This window comes from Polypterus senegalus, chromosome 8, assembly GCF_016835505.1.
Source record: "Polypterus senegalus isolate Bchr_013 chromosome 8, ASM1683550v1, whole genome shotgun sequence".
Lineage (NCBI taxonomy): Eukaryota > Metazoa > Chordata > Cladistia > Polypteriformes > Polypteridae > Polypterus > Polypterus senegalus.
The window spans coordinates 154,389,360-154,412,878 of NC_053161.1; the positions used below are offsets into that span (position 1 = coordinate 154,389,360).

The 23,519-nt window shown below is 34.7% G+C and overlaps 2 protein-coding genes across 2 annotated transcripts in view; both read left to right on the plus strand.

Moving 5' to 3' along the window:
• Positions 1-9,005, plus strand: part of ptprr (protein tyrosine phosphatase receptor type R) — a 261,788-nt gene extending 252,783 nt beyond the window's left edge. The window contains exon 14 of the mRNA XM_039759911.1: positions 6,556-9,005. Coding sequence (XP_039615845.1) covers positions 6,556-6,649 — 94 coding nt within the window. The 3' untranslated portion in view covers positions 6,650-9,005. The remainder of the gene's footprint in view (positions 1-6,555) is intronic.
• Positions 9,006-12,466: 3,461 nt separating this feature from the next.
• Positions 12,467-23,519, plus strand: part of ptprb (protein tyrosine phosphatase receptor type b) — a 117,153-nt gene continuing 106,100 nt past the window's right edge. The window contains exons 1-2 of the mRNA XM_039759857.1: positions 12,467-12,576; positions 17,924-18,319. Of these exons, the coding sequence (XP_039615791.1) occupies positions 12,507-12,576; positions 17,924-18,319 (466 nt within the window). The 5' untranslated portion in view covers positions 12,467-12,506. The remainder of the gene's footprint in view (positions 12,577-17,923; positions 18,320-23,519) is intronic.

Consider the following 23,519-nt stretch of genomic DNA (forward strand, 5'->3'; position numbering starts at 1 on the left):
TCTTCATAGGAAAAGGCAGGCTCTGCATTCAGAACTCAACCTCTTGACAACTAAAGAAACAGAACAACTAATTTTTAAATCAAGACATCATTACTATGAACACGGAGAGAAAGCTAATAAGATCTTTGCTCAATAAATCCACAAGCAAGAAGTTCGCAATGCAATCCTAGCAATCGCCAAAATAAACGGAGACAAAATCATTGATCATAAAAATATAACTCACACATTTAGAGACTACTATAAATCCCTATATTCTACTGAGTTTAAAGAAGACAAGATACAATTTAATGCATTTCTGGATGCATTACAGATACCACAAATAGATACTCTCAGTGCAGAGGAATTGGATAATCCTCTGGCACTTTCAGAATTACTAGATGCTATAAAGTCACTTCAGAGTGGGAAAGCAGCAGGCCCCAAAGCCTACCCTGCTGAATTTTATAAGAAATTCTCCACTCAGCTAGCTCCCCTCTTATTAGCAACATTTACAGAAGCTAGAGACAATAAAATTCAACCTCAAACTTTTCACCAGGCATTAATCACCGTCTTTCCTAAACAAAATAAGGACTTATTACAATGTGCATCATACAGACCAATTTCACGTCTGAATAATGATGTTAAGATACTCTCCAAGGACCTAGCTAGAAGGATGGAGAAAGTGCTGCCTTCGGAAAATATCACAAGATTAAACAGGAATTATTAAAGGCCAACATTTAGCTTCCAATCTTCAACGGTTGTTTAATATAATATTTTCATCCACAAAGTCAAACACCCACAGAGATATTATTATCATTGGATACAGAAAAAGCACTTGATATGATTGAATGGAACTAAGGGCAGCAAGGTGGTACAGTGGTAGCGCTGCTGCCTCGCAGTTAGGAGACCCGGGCTCGTTTCATGGGTCCTCCCTGCGTGGTGTTTGCATGTTGTCCCCGTGTCTGTGTGGGTTTCCTCCCACAGTCCAAAGACATGCAGGTTAGGTGCATTGGCGATTCTAAATTGTCCCTAGTGTGTGCTTGGTGTGTGTGCGTGCCCTGTGGTGGGTTGGTGCCCTGCCCTGGGTTTGTTTCCTGCCTTGCGCCCTGTGTTGGCTGGGATTGGCTCCAGCAGACCCCTGTGACCCTGTAGTTAGGATATAGAGGGATGGATGGATAAATGGAACTACCTTTTTACTACATTGGAGAAATTTGAGTTTGACCAGAAATTTTTTGCATGGATCAATCTACTGTATACCAGTCCAGAAGCTTCAGTTTGTATTAACAACATTAATTCAGACTACATTAAACTAGAACGTGGTACCAGACAAGGATGCCACTTGTCACCACTACTTTTTACAATCGCCATTGAGCCACTGGCAGTTCACTGTAGAAATGCTTATGAGATAAAGGGGATTATCAGAGAAGAACTTGAACAGAAAATGTCTCTCTATGCAGATGATATGGTACTGTATATATTAGATCCACAAAATACTGTGCCAGCAGTCCTAACAGCACTTACAGATTTTCAAAAGATCTCTGGTCTCAGAGTTAATTTGACTAAAATGTGCTCTTTCCAGTGAACTCTCAAGCACACAATATTAGATTGGACACCTTACCTTTTATCATCGCAGATGAGTTTAAATACCTAGGGGTAAACATCACAAGTAGACATAAAGCTCTCTATCAACAAATTTTCGCTGTCTGTATGGAAAAAATTAAGAAAGACTTGCATAGATGGTCAACCCTTCATCTCACTTTAGCTGGAATAATTAGCATTGTTAAGATGAATATCCTTCCTAAGCTTCTCTTTTTATTTCAAAACATTCCAATATAGTACATCAGTAAATCATTTTTTTAAGAAGTTAGATTCAATCATAATCTAATTTATTTGGAATTCAAAACATCCACGTATCCAAAGAGCAACCCTACAAAGACCTAAAGCAGAAGGAGGAATGGCTCTACCTAACTTTCAGTTTTATTGGGAAGCAAATATACAAGCTATAAAAACCTGGACATGGACACAAGTAGATGAACAGACACAGGCTTGGTTCACAATAGAAATAAAATCCTGCAGTACTACTTTATATTCTTTGCTTTGTACTCCAGTAAATGCAATTTATCGCCACTATGCTAACAACCCAATTGTGCTTCATTCACTCAGAATATGGAACCAATGTAGGAAGCATTTTAAGATAAAGAAACTTTTATCTGTGGCACCACTGCACGAGAACCACCTTTTTCTACCCTCTCAAACATATGCAGTTTTTAATGACTGGAAAACATTTGGGATTAAATCACTTAAGAGATCTGTTAATAGACAACATCTTTGCATCCTATGAACAATTACATTCCAAACTTAACTTTCCAGTAACACATTTCTTTCACTTCCTTCAAATCAGAAACTGACAATGTTTCCTCACCTCCCAACTACCACGATGCTGGAAAAAATATTGATCAGTCTTGAGGACTCAGACTGCATTTCTGCAATATATAAAACTATTTTACAGTCCCTCCCTTTCAAAGATCCAAGAGGACAGTGGGAAAAGGATCTCTCACTCAATATCTCAGAAAAGGAGTGGAAGGTAGCAATGCAGAGAATCCACTCGAGCTCCTTATGCACAAAGCATACAATTATTCAACTCAAAATTATATATAGAGCACCTCTGTCTCGCTTCCAATTGTCCAAAATGTTTCCACGGCAAGATCCAACCTGCGAACGTTGCAATCAAGCTCCAACTTCGCTAGGCCACATGTTCTGGACCTGCTCCAAATTAACATCATTCTGGACCAAACTCTTTAAATACGTATCGGACAGCCTTGGTGTCACAATCACTCCTAACCCATTAACAGTTGTATTTGGTGTACTTCCAGATGGGCTTAAAGTAGAGAAGGACAAACAAACTGTAATTGCCTTTACTGCACTATTGGCACGTAGACTTATATTGCTCAACTGGAAGAATCCTAACTCACCTATTCTAAGTCAGTGGGTAACTGATGTTATATATTATTTGAAACTGGAAAAAATCTAATTCTCAATTAGAGGATCTGTGCAGAACTTTTTCAAAACCTGGCAGGATTTAATCAATAACATTTTAGAATACACTTTTAAAGCAATGAGGAAGCAGTTTCTCTCCCCTTTTTCCCCTCTTTATTTCTCTTTATTTGCTTATTAGTTCATCTATTTACTTATTTTTACTAGCTTTAAGTTTTACTCTGCTGGCTTTGCTGTCTTTCTCAGGGGTGGGGGTTGATTTGTTTTCAATCTTATTTTTGTAAAATATGATTTATTTGTATGGAATGTTGTGTGATTTCAATAAAATCAATAAAATAAAAAAAGAGTAAAGCTAAGGATTAAACCATGGCAAAAACCCTGACATCTGCAAGTTGCTTTTGCCAGGACAAGTGGATGGAGAAAGATGGTGAGTGAGTGAGTGATATGTGAGCATGAGGATGAAGCCTACATGCCCACATACCCTCTAAAAAACTAATAATGTATGAGAAGTGAGAAAATTCAGAAATGCCCACATGCAATGGTATTAACTTTGGTTTAGTGCATTATTATTTTTGGCCAGAATTTGAAAATACTTTTAATAAAGGAAATCTCAGTGTTCTTTACTCATGTTGCAGGGCTTAAATACTTAAACCATAACTTCAATGAAACGTTTTCATAGGTTTTGGTTCAGTAGCTAAAATTTAAAGTCATGTCTCAGTCGTAGGCATTAAAGACAATATTGTTCTTATGCACAGATAATGTGAAGTTATGGTACATATTGTGTAAATGTTTTATGACAGTAAAGTTGCCTCTACATTCTTGTCTCTCTTAACAAAAGAGATACCATTAATGGATGGCCTTATGTTATTTTGACTAAAGCTTACTGATATGGGAGTATGATTACAAGTGGATATAGTGGTACAGTGCAAAAACACCTTGAGAAAAAAATAATAGAAACACACATGGGCATTACTTTGACATTACTGGCTTTGTATTTATTATTTTTTGTTGTTTATTGTATACCTTCAGAAAGGTTGCAATAGATGAATCCAGCATATACACAGTATACTCATACATTTCTTTAAAGATCTGTTTACTTCCTAAACCCATGGATTTGCTACTTATGCAATAACTAGGTGTTTTTTTATTTTATTTCCTAAGCTAAACTGGCAAAAGCAATGAAATTGGATCATAACCATTTTCTAACACATTAGTAAAATATAATTTCAGGGGTCTTTGTGTTTTTTCTTTTAGCTCTGTTCCTCCTCAGTGTATCGGTTCAATGTTATTCCAGAGAATCTAAATGAACAGGATGAGCAAGTGTGTTGGGTTGAATAATTTTTCATTTAAATTGTTCTACTGTTCTACAACAATTAGTGTTGCTCTTATTTTGCATATGCTGTGAATACCTCAATACAGTAGCAACCATAATTGGAATGAAATTTTTATTTAGTAAAATATTTTGTTTATAATTCTACACAATTAAAATAGAGCCTTTAAATATTATCTTCTCAGTCAAGCAAAAAGCACTGGAAGATAATCATTATTTTACAGTACCAGACAACTTGTTATTATCTGGAGATGTATTTGTTCACTGATTATGTTTGTATAGTGTATTTAAACATTGTTTTCCGTTGTTACCTACCGATTAGTAGTATTATAATGTTTTTCATAGTTTGAAAAAATCTTATTATTTTAAGAACTTGTTTGTTCTAATACATTTCAACATCCATAACAAAACTAAGCCTGGTTTGTCAATCTTTAATAATTTTTCAGTCCTTGCAATTTTGATTTTAACTTCTGTAAGTCTTTTGTCTACATTTTGCTGGTTTACACCTTTTGATTTATGTACTATTTCAAGTTTAAACTTTTGCAGCAGATGATGTCATAAGAAAGCCAAATAATATTAGATGCCTAAAAGTATGTGCCTATCAGTAATTAATTGCCATTATGCCATTTTTCATTAAATCTTATCAGCATAAAATATGTTTTTTGGAATATCTTCTGATGCTGGCCTTCTCACCATCCTTAAAATATTATCCGAAACGCTCAGTGAGTTTTCTTGGAAGCTCTAAGTCTATTTCAGTAGCATACTCATGATTTTCAGAGTAAGACTGTTCTGTGTATAAATGTGCATTCAGCGTATTTCTTTGTATTGTGACTGAACCTCAGTATATTTTTATTAACATCTATATTACAATCTCGACCATTTTGTAACTTTTTTTTTTACTTATAAATTTTTTCTGCTACTTTGTTATTGTCTCTTGGAAGCTTAATGTGTCAGGAAATACTAGTACATGTGTGCTTCATATTAAACAATAACAAGATAATATAAAGTTATTATCTTCTATTTTTTTAAGCATATTACGTCACCATTTTTTGTGGCTTTCAGTCTGTATGACTATGTCGCTATGATGTGCTGCCCTGTTGCTAAGCACTGCATCCCACACAGCACTATGTCACATCACGGACTCTTCAACCGACATTCAAAGAACTTCAGCATGAGCTTTCAGGGATGAATGTCTTTCGATTTTTAATTTCTGGCAAATCTTGCTTCAGCTTCTGTAACAGTCTCATTTCTAGAATTTGCTGGCTTTATACTTTCTGATTCTTGTATGGATTCAAGTAATGATTAATGTATGTTTTAATTCTGGAATATAGGTGGCAGTATGTGTTCTGGTTGTTGACATCTGGCAATTCTCACGTTGGAATTAATCACAGTTTTACATTTTGGTTTTGGCTATGGCTTCTGTGTTTTAAGGATCCAACCCTCAAACAACTTTAGTATGTGCACTCATAGTATCTATCGAAGGTCATTTTTAGCCTCATAGGAATTTCCCCTCATAACTTTAACAGTTTTGAATCTAGTTTTGTTGACATTATGTCTTTTGATTTTTGATTCATACTGGTTTACCTTTTGAATTCTTTGTCAGTTTTACATTTAGATTTGGTGTTGGTACATCTTTAGGTTACCAACTTCTGACTGTTTACCTTTTGGTTGTGCCCACATTTTAAAAGTTTAGTTTAGACAATAACTTCTCTATCTATTGATATCATCCCTGGCTGCAAGAACCCATGTGTAATTCATTTTACATGTACAGTTAAAAAGTTTCTGTATTTCTGCGATAGGAGCACTGAAATGTGAAGTGATATATTCATTTTGACATAATAAATTATCAGTGTAGTTTAAGGGAGACACTGTTCTTTACCATCCAGATTTCAGCAACTTCTCAAAAATGTCTGTCTTCCAGCTGTGCCCATTCTCTTTGGAGATAGATAGATAGATAGATAGATAGATAGATAGATAGATAGATAGATAGATAGATAGATAGATAGATAGGTAGATAGATAGATAGATAGATAGATAGATAGATAGATAGATAGATAGATAGATAGATAGATAGATAGATAGATAGATAGATAGATAGATAGATAGATAGATAGATAGATAGATAGATAGATAGAGCCATGTAAAAGTCTATTTTATACAGAATTAATTTTTATGCTGAGAATAACCAGTGTCAATCTATGGGTAATACTGTTTCATGTTTTCACAACTGGGCTATTGTTTTTTTTTCTTTGCAGAGGAGGCATGATTCAGACTGGCGAGCAGTATGAATTTGTCCACCACGCCTTGAATCTCTACGAATGCAGTCTTTGCTCTGAAGATGGCCAATAAACTCACCAGGAGTGGTTTGCATATGGACTGTATTTTGTTCAGTGAAGCAACTAAAAAGGTACCTGTGTTACCTGCTGTTGGCAACTTGTCAAAACAAGGAGAGCTGCAGTGAAATGTCACTGTGATTAACTTCTGTGGCATATTAACTGAACACTAGATTATTTGAGTGGAAAAAGTCTGCATCTCTGTCAATGAATGTACTTTTTCACAGCAGTTACATCTGCTTGTATGATTGTGTATATTCTGTTCGTGTATCTTTACCAGAAAATAAAATTTGGTGGGATTTGTAACTTTTGTGATGGATTACTAGCTACCAGTTACATTTCCAGTTCTACTTTTGTGCAATCTACTTTCTAATTTGGACATCTTTTGTGTGGTGAGCTGACTTTGAAATTACATATTAATATGTATGCAGGTCTATTTTTGGAATGTATCTGTTGCTCAAATACTTTCAGCCAGACTGTTTGAAACCACATCAGGGTTTTGTTAAAAGAATAATAGATTTGACAATAATGGTAAAGAAACTTTGGCAGATAACCTGTTGCAGTTGTACTAGAGGTCTGCGGGCTACTAATGAAATGCTGTCTTTTGGTGACATATAATATTTAGTCTCAATTAGTAAAACCGTGTATTTAATACCATATTTATTAACTAAAAGAATAAACAGAAGTGAAATTCTACTATTGACAAGTCCACTTTGGCCACTGACCCACTGTGGTCTAATAATCAGAATATGAAATCCATATAACTCTGAAGGAAAAGTAATTACATATATAGCTCTTTGGTAAAAGATGCTATACACATAGACTGTCCAGTACTCTGCATTTATCAAAGCGTAGGTAAATGGGAACTGTTTGTCTCGGCAATGGCAAAGTGAAAATAAGCAAGCAAAGTAAAAATAAACAAAACTGTCAAATATTAAAATATTTACAGAACTAGATTGAGTGAGTTGATGAAGAAGAATATAAAAGCTTACAAAATAGTACTCATTTAAATGCCAAAAAGGGTTTTCATGTTCCCCTCTTTGTAATTCAATTCTATTATGTTCAGTGCTACATTTTTGCCATAGCATTTAACTGCAAGCACAGACTACTGTAGTGAAGAATTGACACAACATGATCAGTACTTTTGAATTTACAGTAGTTCACTTTTGAAGTCTATTCACTTGGACTCTACCTCATTGGTTCATGTCACTCATGATTTATTTAAGAAAATGAAATGGCTACAACTGATGGTTATTTTTTCAAGGTCAATCAAATTTAAGGTGCTAGTCCACATCATTAAGAGCTTTACCAACCCCCTTTATGCTAAGTGAACCCTTCTATTAAAAATTGAACATTTTTAATTAGTTGAGCATTCAATATCATTCAAAAGAATCTATAATGTACATTTCTTCCTATATAAACATCTGTGAAGCAGGATGGGTATTACTATTCTGGTGACACTTCTGCCTGATTTCAGTTTTGCTCGATATACTGTATACTATACTGTATATGTGAAGAATATTTAGAATACTGTACTTTCTAGCTCTGTCATTACATGGGATTGCACTACAGCCTGCTGTGTGATAGTTGGGTTTGTCTTTAAGCTTATGAGAGTTTGTCTATAAATGTCCCAGTGTGCTTCAGTTTCTGTATTATGACTGAAAATGTACACAGTTACAAGTGCTATTATAAATTATGTGGCCATTCATAATTCTCAGCCACATAAAATTCTTGCTGCTGAAACTGCAAGTATTTTTACTTTATCTCAGAAAAATAAAACCAACAAAGGAAAAATCTGATTGTGATATAATTAAAGAGTTTTTTGAAATGACAATTTTTATATGTAATAATTTTCTTTTTTATTTGTGATACAAACTTTTAAAATGACGTGTCTCTCGTTCTTGGATAAGCAACTCAGCTGCAATACATAAATGTTGATATTTATAAACATGTTACTGTTGTCTGTCTTTGGTTTCAGACAGTATGCTGTATATTGTAGTATGTGTTCTCTGTAGTTACAAATGTATGGCATATTCTAAGGATTTTATTAAATATTATTACTTGAAATGAATGTTGCGATATCCTGAAAAACTATATACATATATATATATATAAATATATATCTATCTATTTATAATACTGTACATAAATATGCCTTGATAAAATAAAATAAATACAGCAGAACTGAAAATAATGCTCCTTGTGGTTTCATAGTGAAACACTCAGTGATGTAGTCTTGTGAAGCAATCTGTTATTTCTATATACATTGAGTAGGGCAGTTTAATTATGTGTGCATACCTTGGACTGTTATCTCTTGGTGTTAACTTTACATTCAAAAATGCCAATAAATTTCTGTTATTTTTGAAATAATACATGAGAATCATTTTCTGCTCTGTTATAAACTTGAAGAGAAATTAACTATTAGATTGAAGGTAAAATATGTAAGGTCTAAATTCAAAAAAGAGTGAAAGCACAACAGAAAAAGAAATCATATGTCTATTGTATTAGACATAGATACTTAAAGATTTTTAACTCTGATTTCTTTTACATCACAGTGTTTTTGTTTAAACGATGGAGGCTACCTCCTTATATCTGCTCACTCTCCATAGTCGTGGACTAATGGATTTTACTCTTTAATATCTCTTACAATGAATCTGCAAAACTTAGTAATTGGGCTACATGTTCTCAGGACATCTAATTTGCCTTAGTTTTGACCCACTTTGTGTTCAGCAGGAAAAATGAAGATATTTACTGAATTACCAGCAAGGCACTTGAGCTCCTGGTCATGGAGAATAAGCCCAGCAGCCCTGTGCAGGAATATAATTTCTACCACTTATCCTCACAATTTTATTTATTTCTTTTTTTATCACTAGCTGGTGCTTGCGGTCATAGGTGTAGACTGGATGCAAAACTAACTGGTACATAGAAAGCTTCATCCAAAGACTTGGCTTCCACTTTGCTATCATGACCTAATATTGTCACTGCAAAACTGCTGCCTATTCACCAATTAATTGGTCAGTCTCATGATGACTTCCCCATACATTACTCCACATTTAATCAAAAATCTACTCTCATTACTGCCAAGTCAGGTTACCATAAACAGTATCCCTGATAGGATGTTTTTGGGACGTGAAAATAAACCTGAGAGTTCAGGGAAAAGCCTGTCTGGCACAAGAGAAATGTGGAAAATTTAACCACTGCCGGGGATAGAAGTTGAACTCGAGTCCTGTGAGCTGTAAAAGTACAGTATATCAAAAACTGCTCTTCTACACCCATATTTTCAAAATAGAGAGGAATAATTTAAAATTAACATGTGACTATAGAGACTGAAAAAATAGTCAGATTGGTAGATGAAGAGAAAGGCTGACTCTAGCAATGCTGCATAAACATGTACAACTCCAAAATAGGGTTGTTTTTAGTTTTTTTCTGTTGATAAATGACTTACTACATCTCCACCATGTTATAGTATTAATCCACACCATCTCACAGCACATGGTTCACAGGTTATCTCATGCTGTGTTCTCACTGTAATCATATGCCAGTGACCAAAGCCATTTCACCCCCCAACGTGAGTCAAAGAAAGGGATTGATAAGCTTTACCAATATGTTGGTACCATGTATTTATATACCATATGTTTAAATATGGTAGACACAAACTAAAGTTTATCCTGAAGAGAGCATGACTTTCTAACAATTTACTTCTTTATCAAGTAAAATGAGCCCTGAATACTGAATTTTCACTTAAAAAGAAACCAGTTTTATAACTGTGAAAATGATCAGAATAGTTGGTTATTTAATTTTGGAGAACATCTAAATAGACCAGAACACCGGTGATAGGGGTTCAAAATTAGTGGAATGGAACAGGAAAATCACTCCCTTGACTACCTGGCTGGTGACAGAATAGCAGCTCCAGGGCAGGTGCCATGTGCCTGTTGATTCCAGGATTTGTGGTGGCTCCCTTTAGTTGTGATAAAACAAATGGATGGGTCATGAAAATGGAAGAAACTCCATATGTTTTTTTATGTCTAACTCATTATCTCATTTCTGTAATCAGCTTGTAACTAGTCTGTACTTCTGCATGTACTATTTTTTGACAGGTGTTGGGTCTGCATCAAAGGAACGTTATTGTTTCTTCTGAAACAAGTATGTTTCCTGCCGTGTCTTTCCTGTTAAATTCTTAACCTTCACATTTAAAAAAAATAGCAATAATTTTGTGTCTATTACTGTATTTAAAGATGAATGATTATATGCAAATACATATATTTCTCTTCCTTTTCTACATAAATTATCATTAACAAACCATTAAATCCAATTCAGTATCATCTGGCCAGTCCCATACACACAACTGCAGTCTCTTATACAACATAAGTTTATAATACACACAAATGTCCATACAAGATGGTATAAAAAATGGGGTACCTGGATAAAATTCCAAGCAGACACAGTGAGAACAAGTATACTCTCTCTACACAAACAGTGTTGTCTAAATGCAGGATTCAAATCCAGGATGATGGCTTCATGAGACAGCCACACTAATCATTGTGCTCCCATCGCTGTTTTTCATTGTTATTCTGAGTAAGCATCCTGAGCCTGTCCTCATTGAGGATTGCTTTAACAGTGAATATTATTTCCAGGTTTAATATTCCAAATACAGTTCTCTGAGATTCTTATTCCAGTCTTGTTCAGGAATTACTTTAAGGATTCAATGGATTACACCTTCTCTGTTGTACTTAATCATGTTATCTGTTTCCGAGTCTCAATAGCTATTACATTTATCCAATGGTTATTTTTCCAACATTAACTTTATTTGCTGAATTGTAGAATACCTTAAAGTGCCACAACTCATCCTCTTTCAGTGGATGCAGGGCTGTCTTGCTAACATCATAGGCCCCTGTGAAAAGTAGTGTGCTGGGGGCCCTGTTTTGATAGCAAAACAGAAACATACAAAGACATCACAAAAATCATGGACCCCTTTCTGTGGCACACTGGACAAGCCCTGTGGACATTTCTTTGCACCGTGACTAGCCTGGGACCCCTGGCCAGTGCCCATACATGAAGATGGCCCTGACTGAATGTACCTGTTCCCAAAGTGCTTTATTTCAGTTATTGCCTGTTTTTGCAGTTCCTCATGCTGCTTAATCTTTTATTCTTGCTTTATCTCTAAATTATGGTTTTCTTCTTTTTATTTGACTCAAAACCTTTGTCTGAATATTCTATTGTAATCTTGTTTTGTCTCTAAAGTTCACTGTTATTGAACATTATGTTGATTGCCTTATACTGTATACAATAAAGTTTGATTAGTACAATCGATGCGTTCAGAGATACGAGTTTATGTTCAGTTTTAGTTTATACTATTTTCCTGCAAATGGTAATTTTGACTGAATTAATAATGTTTTTTATAAGTTGATGTAACGATTGCTTGCTATTGTACTTGTTTTTGCCTGACTGATTTGTTTTTCTCTTGCGTTTAACCAATAATATTATTTTGCTCTAGTCTGTTTTATTCTCAACGTGTGATGATAATGTTTCAAGGTTCTTCTTATCTGTTTCTCCGTCATAAGTTTCACATTACTTCTCTATCCCCAGCTGCTTTGTGTTTAACCTTACAGAACCCGGGACCCCTGAACACGCAGCAAGCCCCCGTTTACGTGGGGATGGAAGACAAACTCGTTCTTTTAAAAGTCAAATCCGAGGAGATAAATCGTTCATTGCGAAGAGTCTCCCAAAATGACAATATTGCCTGAAACGCCAAAAACAATGGAATGGAAGGAAGTGCTCGTCATTGACTTTTCCCCTTAAAGCGCATTTCCTCTTTTGCCTTAAGTTTGCTCATCTGAGGTCTACTGGCAGCATGAAGCCGTGTTCTGTGTAAAATGGACCCTGTCGTCTTGTTCATCGTTACTTTTGCTGTACTGCTGGAGGTCCAGTCGGCCAGGCACTTGGGTGAGTAGCGCGGTGCGCCCCCCTCCGTCCCGGACCCTCTTGGCTTGTGGCGCCCGCGCGCCCGATCGCCCGTTTCGCGCCCAAATAGTGTGCGCAGCGGGAACTTACCACCGCCGGCGAGAACCGCTGCCAGCGAGCACACTGCTCACTTGATTAATTTGTGTAATCAAAGCAAACACAAAATCACCGTAAGTCGGACGGGCATGTTTTCGTGCCAAAGGAAATCAACGATTGTTCAAGGGTAGGTGGCTGTGTTATGACTGGGTGAACTTGATGTGCTTCGTCTCTGACCTATTTGTGCTGTGCTACCCGGCTGGCCAATAACCGGGGTGCGTCCCTACTTGATGGCGTTTTAAATAATATCGTCCGATATTTTTTTATCCATTCAATCAGCATAACAGCACCTGAAGAAGAAGAACATCCCCGCACCCTCCCCTTTCCTCCAGAATGTTCCTGCAGGAAAGATCGTTGCCATTGTTTGTGTGAAGCTCAGTTTCCTTCGTTTTAAAAACCTTTCCAGGAGGCCTTGATAATACTTATAATGTTTCAAAGACCAGGCCTGATCCAGTTTACGTGGTTGGAAGTATTATTGGCTTCATACAACAAATCCAAGCGTGTTCACCGCATTCCAGTTAGTTCAACTTCTGGGGTTCACATTATGTTATTCAGTTCCAGAGTTTAGCGGATGATGTCCAAAGCATGCTTTTCATTATTCATTATTTCCCTTAACTTATGGTTTACCAACTAATGTGCTTTTAAAGACATTGTTCGTGATATGTTGTATTTAATGGTGAAGGCTTGTGTAATTATGTAGATAATGATGCAGATCTTTTCAATTTCCCTTTGTTTATCAGTAAGGTTCTATCTATTTATCTGTCTATCATATAGTACCTTCTCTATCTATTATGTATCATATAGTGCATTTCTGGTCTGTCGATTATTATTACTTGGCTGACACCTAAATTCAAGCTGACTTACAACATTTGAGAGCTGCAGTTTGTGAAATTTCTTTTTTCAGTTGGAGCATAACCAGGTGAAGAGATTTGCTCATGGTCACACAGTGTCAGGAGAGAGATTTGAACCAACAAACTCGGGGCATAAAGTCCAAAGGCTTAACCACTTTGCCACCCTAATCGGAACATAAACAAGCAAAGGAAGTGATCTGCTCAATGTCACACAGTGTTAATAGAGGGATTTGAACTCACAGACACAGAACCTGGAGTCCAAAATGGTTACCACTATACCACACTGCCTTCAAACCTGTCTGTAATTGTGTCATTTTCTTCATGAAAACTCAATCAACATTATAGAATGCTTTAATGTTAAGTGTCCTTTCATTTATCTATCTATCTATCTATCTATCTATCTATCTATCTATCTATCTATCTATCTATCTATCTATCTATCTATCTATCTATCGTTATATACTTCTTTTCACTCTATCTATCTATCTATCTATCTATCTATCTATCTATCTATCTATCTATCTATCTATCGTTATGTACTTCCTTTCACTCTATCTATCTATCTATCTATCTATCTATCTATCTATCTATCTATCTATCTATCTATCTATCTATCGTTATATACTTCTTTTCACTCTATCTATCTATCTATCTATCTATCTATCTATCTATCTATCTATCTATCTATCTATCTATCTATCTATCTATCTATCGATGATAGACTATTTGAATTTCCCTTTGGTTATCAGAAAAACTTTATCTATCTTCTAGTGCCTAACGGGTTTATCCACCTTTTATCCATCATATAGTGTTTTTCATATCAGTCAATTATTATTACTTGGCTGATGCGTTCATGCAAGCTGACTTACAACATCTGAGAGTTATAATTTGTGACTTTTCTTTTTTCAGTTGGAGCGTAGGCAAGTGAAGTAATCTGCTCAATGTGACACAGTTTTAGTAGAGGAATTTGAACTCACAGACACAGAATTTACAGTCCAAATCCTTAACCACTTTGCTACACTTTCTTTCAGCCTATCTGTCTTTGTGTTATTTTTTTCATGAAAACTCAATCAACATTATAGGGTACCTTAATGTTAAGTGTCCTTTCATATCTATCTATCTATCTATCTATCTATCTATCTATCTATCTATCTATCTATCCTATACTATACTATACTATACTATACTTATAGATGATAGACTATTTGAATCCCTGGTTATTAGTAAAGTTCTATCTATCATATAGTGCTGTCTATCTTTCATCTTTCATATATTGTATTTCATATCTGTCTATTATTGTTACATGGCTGACATCGTTATCCAAGGTGACTTACAACATTTGAGAGCTATAATTTGTTACGTTTCTTTTTTCAGTTGGGGAATAAGCAGGTGAAGTGATTTGGTCATGGTCTTACATTGACAGTAGAGATGTTTGAACCCACAAACTCAAGGCTTGAAGTCCAAGGCCTTAGCCACAGCCTGTCTGTCTGTCTGTCTATCTTGCATTCAGAACAGCATCTCAGTAGTGCCTTGTGTAGTTTGCTTCCTTAATTACATTGGAATAATGACAACAACAAGCAGAGCAGACACCAGGTAAAAAGCATGAAATACTGAAAAGCTGCAACTACTTTGGCATTACACAAAATAACCTGCTCATATGGAACACCTGGAAATGAAGAATGCAAATGATTATGATGAAAATCTTATAAACAACTTTAAGATAATAATTTTAATAACTATTAAAGATATTCAATTAGCTCCAAGTAACATATATAAATGCTCAGTGCATTCTAATAAAAACTGACTAGACTTAGTTTTGTTGTTTCCACATTGGACTCAGAATATAGAAACTGGAAAATGGCAGCTTGTTTAATTAGACTGTGAGTCCAACTGAAAACAAACCAGACCCTAACCCCTGATGAAGGTATTTATGTATAATACAGTTAAAATAAAACAAAGTCAAAATCAGTATATAATATAGTTGTACTTGTACATACAAATGCACATATAAATATTTAAAAATATACTTTTATTTTTTTCAAGTACTTTAAAGCTTCTAAAATGACATATAAAATCATAATATATAAATATATTTATGCTACAGTTAGCTACTAATGATGGAGTGGAAAATAAAAGTCTAGTTTGCAGAGATTCAAGAGAAATTAAGCTTTCTTACCTATGGCTATCATTATTAATTATTTGGCTGATGCCTTTATTCAAGTCATTTTACAACACTTGAGATACAATTGGTTATATTTCCTTTGTTTTTCAATTGGAGCACAGGCAGGTAAAGCAACTTGCTTATGTCCACACATTATCAACTGCACCACGCTGCTTGCCTATTAGGAAATAACCAGTTCATCTGAGTTGGGCCAACTCACTGTTCAGTGTCTTCCTAAGCATTCAACAGCAGTGGGTCTCAAGTTCAGTCCTGGGGACTGTAAAGTCCCTAAAGCTGTAGATTTTTTTCTAACCAATTCTATAATCAGTGCTTAATTACTCTAATTGATGTCATTGTTTAACTGGGGGATTGTTTTTTTCTTCTCTTATTTTATTTAGAAAAGTGCGGTCATATGACACATTTAAAAGAAATTATAAAATGTTTTATATTTTGCCATATCTTTGAATGCTTAAGTCTGTTTTGTTATTTTTCTAAATGCCATTTTCTGTGGAATTTACTCTCTTAAATGTGTCAAATTACTGAAAATAAAAAACAAAAAGAGCAACACCAGTGCAAACAAAGCTGAACAGTAAACCAACTGGGGAATAACTGCTTGGTCAATTAAGGTAGAAGTCCAATTAAAAGAATCAACCTACAGTTACAGTGATGGGGGACTCAAGTACTGAAATTGAGAACCACCATTCTATAGTATACTACGGTGTGGGCTAGTGTTGATGATTTAAGTGGAAGATGGTAAAGGTCTGATATTGGGATTGCCATCAGTGATGTTAATGTTGCTGTTACATGCTAAGATCCCTTTCTAAATCCAAAAGGGGATAAATAATAATAATAATAATAATAATAATAATAATAATAATAAATAATAATACAAGTGGAAAAAGAAGAAGAAGAAGAAGAAGATAGTATGTTTCCTGTGCTCAAACGCTTATTTGGTCAAAGTGTTAGTAATGTGAAGGGTGATCATAGAACATCATTAAAAAAAGAATGTTTAAATGTCAATACCAGTTAATTAAAATGATTGCCAGACTCACTACAGTACATTATGGGCAAAGCCCAACTGGCAGCTCTACAAGTATGTTATAGTAAAGAAGTGTATTTTCAAATTACTGAAATTCTGATTTTGATAAGAAGTAGATTATTGTAAAATCATTGGGCCTCTGGCTAAAAACCCTGCTTCCAACTGTAGTTTTATTCTTTCTGGAAGTTTTAAACATGCCTGCATTCTTTGAATGCAATCTATGCTGTAGAAAATAGGTAGCAATACGTTCTTTTAGGTAAAGGATATTGTCTTCACCATGTCTGTTTATGTATTGATAGATTGTTTTTTGTTGTTGTAGTCAGAGCTTTTCTGACATTTTCATTTTATATTCAAACACAAGTTTTCACAGAAAACAAGGTTTTCATAGATGTGTTGAAATGCTGTAATGGAGCACATTAACACTAAATAGAGTTTATACAGAAGTCTTTAAACCCTTTTATAACAGTTCATTTTTGATTTGTTGATGTAACTATAGCATGTGAAATCACCTTCCGTTCATGCTTACTACACATACTGTATGTATATGTTGATATTAGTCTTTGCAGTCAGAAACCCCCACTCCCCCCTAAAAAAATGCTGAATTAAAAGCTGTTTGTATTTTTCCTGGTTAGAAATTATTAATGATTTTTTCAGGTGTGAAATTTAATTAAATCATTTCACTGCAGGATTTTGCTGCTGAAGTTCCAATCAAATGTCTTTTTCTGTGTAAAGACTATATTTATTACAAAGACTTTGTGCTCCAATAATTACATTGTTCTGTGCTTTATACCACATATAATACACATTACACTATATAATATCTTAACTTTCTACATGTGATGCTTCATTAGGACATAGAAAGCATTGTTTTTATTAAAATTAAATGGCATAATGGCTCATTGATTAGCAATACTGCCGTACTACACTATGTGCAGTTTGTTCTTTATTCTAGTGTTCACATGCATTTTTTCTAACATTTTCATTGTCATTGGCTCCTTCCTTGACCCTGATTCTGCTTAAATAAATGCCAGTCTTATGTTTATTAGAATACTGGTTCAGAAAATCATAGATGGCTGAATGAATGGATATTTAACTCTTTTAATATACTGAATGATCATCACCACACCTGTGAATGCTCAAAATGTATGAAAATGTTAACAAGTGGAATTATTTTGCTTCTAGATGTATTTCTCATTGCTCATGGCAAGAGTGGATTATGTCTGTTCCCAGACAGCTTGGCAGTATCAATTGGGAAATGCAATGAAACCAATCTCATGCAGCACTGGACCTGGAACCAGAACCATCAACTAGTGAATCTCCATACTTTTGACTGCCTATGGGTTGACACCAACACTTCTTTCCCTCACCACACACGCCTGGCTAGGATGAAGGATTGCCAGACTGCTCCAGCATGGACGTGCTATGGGGAAATGAGATGGCTTCAGGTTTTAAACAGCTCTCTTTACCTCACAAAACAAGCCAGCAGAGTAATTGCCAGACAAGAAAAGAAATATTCAAACTGGATCAGATATGAAGTTACTTCAAGAAGAAAAATGGACACTTTGTGTTCTTGGGAAGGTGAGGCCTGATACTTTTATGGTTTTATATACAATGAACCACACACTGTTACTTTATCATGACTTATTAATCAGTTGTTATTGATATAATTAACAAAGTTATCTCTCTGCATCCTTCCTGAAAGATTATTTCAACAAAATCTGGCACAAAGCTGGGAACAATCCTAAACTGAGTACCAGCCTAACTCAGGGCACACTCATTCACAGATTTGGAAAATATATTTGATTATCTATACATTTATATATATAACAGTATACATTGCTGTTGTTTTGGGGCATTTTTGTGTGGTGCTGAAAAAGGAATAACTGATTTGACCTTGGTACACAAACAGATTATTACTTTAATAATGGTAACTTGTGTTTGCTTCTCAAACACGTTAATGTGTTTGGCATTTATTGTTTTGCAGATGTCTAGGAATATTGTTTTTTTATATGTTTAACCCAATCTCTTGAGCAGGTAAGTATTGTGAACCATTAGTGTTTAATACCAGCAGATGGTCAGATATAATAGTCAGTACTATTGCTAAAGAAAAATGTAATTAAGAAGCAGGGAGAAATGCTTTAAACGTATAAATCGCTCACTGTTATGTGTACTTTGAGATTTAACAAAATGAAAGCAAAGGATATTGCTTTGGCTATCCATTTCCTCTTCATGTTACCCACTGGGGTGATGTAAGTCCAGACACAGGACTGAGACTTCAGCATGTGGTCACTCCCCTTCCTGTCTGACTTGGAATGTTTAATGCTGTAAATGACTGGTTCACAAACTTTAGTTCATCAGATGCTTACAGTTTGTACACAAATAACTAAACTAATGAAAATAATTTTGTTAGTTTTTACTTAAGTTAGTTTTTATTGGGAGCAATATAATTTATATAATATTACTGGTTCATCACAATTTACTAAAAGAGAAGCACAAAATTTGTTTTAACTGGAAAACAACTATCAGTACTTTTATTTTCTATATGACTACAACAAGTTCTAAAAGCTGCTTTCCATTTACTGCAAATTTTGTGCTTCTCTTTTAGTAAATTGTGATGAACCAGTAATATTGTATAAACTGTTTTGCATTCAGTTCAACCTGACTATAAATTATGTTTTGGGTGTTAAGTACAGTAGTTTTAAGATTGTTAAAATTTAGGTTTCTAAACCATCCTCAGTGAAATTTGCTAAATGAATACATACTTTAGTTTAATTAGATTAGATTCTAGATATAATTTTATTTGTCCCCAGGGGGATTTTTTTTTATACAAAGGCTTTTTAAGTAGATAGATAAAACAGACACCAACATGACTAAAAAGGGAGTAAATTAAAAAGAAAGAAAAATGTCTGACTTGGCTGTCCTAGTCCCAGTGAGGTATTATACAGACGTAGTGCTGTTGGTATAAAGGAGCCTCAGTAGTGTTTCTTGACACACTTCTGCTGAGTAATTCTTTGGTTGAAAGTCCTCAGAGTTTGTGTGTCAGAGAGGATGTGCAGAATTGTTCATATTTTCTCTAAATCTTTTTTAATTATCTTTTTTTGCTGCTACCTGCAGGGGGTCCAGAGTGTACCCCATAACTGAGCTTGCCATTTTAATTAGCATATTGATTCATAGTTGCTAAATTTATATAACATTAAAGTGTCACTGACATCCTGATAGTCATCGCCTTTAACATTACCCAATTTGGAAAATTATCTTTCCACATCACCCTTTGGTTTTAGTGTTTGAGCAAGTATTAAATACATCTTAAAATTACACCTTAAACTCCCACCTATTTAGGTTTAATTGCTCGTCTTTTGAGTCATACCTCATCAAAAGCTTTTTGGAAATGAACACAAATAATATTGCATGCAAAACTTTGATCAGAACCTTTTGTTGCTAACTCATTAGTGAAAAACAATTCCTCCATATAAACTCCTGTTAACGTTTCACTGATACACCTGTTATTGATTAATGATGCACATATTTTTTGCTTTATTAATTGGCACCCTGCCCAGGATTGGTTCCTGCCTTGTGCCCTGTGTTGGCTGGGATTGGCTCCAGCAGACCCCCGTGACCCTGTGTTTGGATTCAGCGGGTTAGAAAATGGATGGATGAAAAAAAAAATGGATGGATGGATAATTGACTTCATGAATTTCCCCATTGTATGCGCTAATCTGTTAGTTCTATATTTATTACAATCTGCCTTATTAACTTTTTTATATGATGGACTATCTGCTAGATTCTGCTTTTTGTGAATTTTCCCAGAATGCAGTAACTAGTTTACTTGAGCATTCTTGGGTAAATATTTTATGGTTCTGATGATTTATTTGACAGCACGTATCTCTTACTTTCTCTTACTATGTGGTTTGATAATGTGGTCACTAGGAGGTATTTCACTTCTTCACATGTGAAAATTTCACAGCAATATCAGTTTAAACGCCCTTTACTTAAGTGTGTATTTCTCCCTTATGTTTCCTAATTCATTACTTCTCTTCCAAGATTGTTTTTTTACATCTAATAAGCTGAAAATAGGTATTAGTGCCAAATTTTACATTGTTCATAATATTTCTTTCTTGTTGGTCTTTGACATTTCTCATATCAATACTGACCTTTTCTGCTATTAACAGTTAGTGCAAGATTATTTGTCTGGTACACAATATAGGGCCAGTTTTGTAGCTTCTTTACTAATGTTTTACATGTCACCTGAGATGTTCTCTTAAATTTCCTAATGCTTCCAAGAGGATGTAATTGCTTTTGCTGTACTATTTAAAATATAATTAGTGTAATTTTAAATGGTAATTAAATATTGATATAATAGAAACATGTCCTTTGTGTTGGAATATATTGGGTGATAGTGCAGTGAGGGTATTGGAATGGCAGTTGGAAAGAGAAGGAACAGGTGGAGATCACGTGACAAAATGAATACAAAGAAGTTTTGTGATCCACAGAGGGGTCATCAGTGGGCCTGTAGAACTGAGAAATCCAGATGGCAAATGCAAGTGGGCCTGCAGACTGTGAAGATACCAGTTGAATTATGTAAGAAGGTGCCAGTACAGCAGTTACGCTCATGGGAGGACTGGTGAGGTGCTGGTCAAAATAAATGAGAACAGGAAGCTGCAAGATGATATCAGTACCCCTGTTCCTTTTAACTAATGGAAATGCCAGGACTATAGCTTCTCCAACAGCAGTTAGAGACCTTTGTTGACTGGAAGCTATTGAATTTTGCAAAACATTCTCAATGTCAAGCTGGAACTTCCTCTGAAGCAGACATTTTTGTTTTGCATCTGTCTTTCAAATATCCATTATTTTCTTATTATTCTCACTATTCCCACATGTTGTTCTACTAAAACGTTTTATGCTTATTAAAGTCTGCGTTTGAGTAACCCCCTTGAGATACTCCTTCATCAGTTTTATTACAGTTACAGTGTAAGATGGTATTTGATAAAAAAGAAGCATAATGAGTTCTGAACCATTTGTTCACTTTTCCTTAATATTATTTGAAAATCTTAAATTTCTCTGTCATCCCTTCACTTTTCATAGCCAACGTTTCTCATTATTTGGTTTTTGGAGAATAACATTATTCAGTAGAGGTTATAAACAAGCCCACCCTGAACTGTATAAAGACACACTCATTTATAGAATGCCTGCACATGTAATGTGGGAGGAAACATACTGTAATTAGAGAAAATCTGTATTACAGACAGGAAAATGGAAACTGAAAACAGTGACTGGACTTGAGATTAAACCAAGGTCTCTGCAGTTATGAAGTAAAAACAGTAATCTGTTTTATTATTTAGTCTGTTTTACATAGTGATTTAAAAAAAAAACTGTTTTACAGTACAATTGGTAACATATGATGGTGTATAAAGTAAAGAAGTAAAACTTTGACTGTGGATAAAAGAACACGACGTTCAACACGGCTGTATGTTTAGTGCCTAAAAATCAATTGGAGATAATAAATGCCTGATTAATCTTAAAAAATTAACAGCGCATTTGACAAAGCCATTCTATTTCATAAAAAGAAGTAAGTTTTCCGTCTACATTTAAATATTGAATTCAAAAGTATGTCAGCATTAAAAAGATTTTGCACTACTGTTCTAAAATATCGAGACCATGCAAAAAATAAAAAAATAAACTGACATTCCTGGCTGCATCCTGTAAATATTTTTTACATAACATCTCTCAGATCACATTGTTCTTGTGTTTGTTTTTTAATACACTGTTCCTTTAGGATGAAGCATTAATGATTTTGTGCAGTCTTTGGTAGTTTGCAATGCTTTTTAAAAGATATGATCTATGAACTCTGATAAAGTAAATCATTTTTTGGAAGTAATGTACAGATTTTTTTCTTAAACTTGGATACCTATAACTGCAGTTTTTTTTTGTTTTTTTTTAGTCATTGCTTGCTTTCAGCTGAAATTGTCTTGATTAAATATGTTATTTCCTAGTTTGTGATTTTCTTGGTCAATTTATATATTTTCAGTGCAGTTGTTGAGTTATTGTAGTAATTTAGCATTAAACAGAGATGACTACGTCTTACTTAACTTGCCTGTTAGGAATTTGACATCTTATTTCTTCAGGGGGCTTTGTTTATGTAAGCATATGACCTGACGTAGCAAAGCATATGCATTGATATTGTTCACAGTTTGCCTTACCTAAATTTTGAGTAATTTGATTAAAACTGAGAGTGTGCAAAGTGCATTTTTTGGCAGAATTACTCCATGTGTTGCAGAGATTTAAGAAGAATGTATTTTGGCATAAATTACATTACTTGTCTGAGACTCTGAACAGTCTTTTTCATGTCATTGCCCAAGATGTTCTTGGGATCAACTCTAGTCTGCAATAGCTGCCTATCTTATCATCATTACTAATCATTATACTTTCAAACATCAGTAGTGATGGAAGATGAAAGAGCCTGGGCTGGTTTGTTCTGACAAAATTTCTCACTTGTACATAGAAAAAGTGATGTGTTACTGGAAGATTATATTTAAGACATCAGTGTTCAAAGGATATGCACACATTGGATATGAAGAGGTCTCTAAAGGTCTAAATTCCTGGTGACTTTGATGGATTAAATATAGTGTAGATTAAAGAAGGCTTGATAATAGTTACTCAAGACCAGATGATAATAGTATCTTGGCTTTAAAATCATTGAAATTGCCACTATATTTTGAGGGAATGTTATAGCACTGCATTCTAGCAACTAGTTGAAAATTAGTAGTAACTTAAGCCCAGA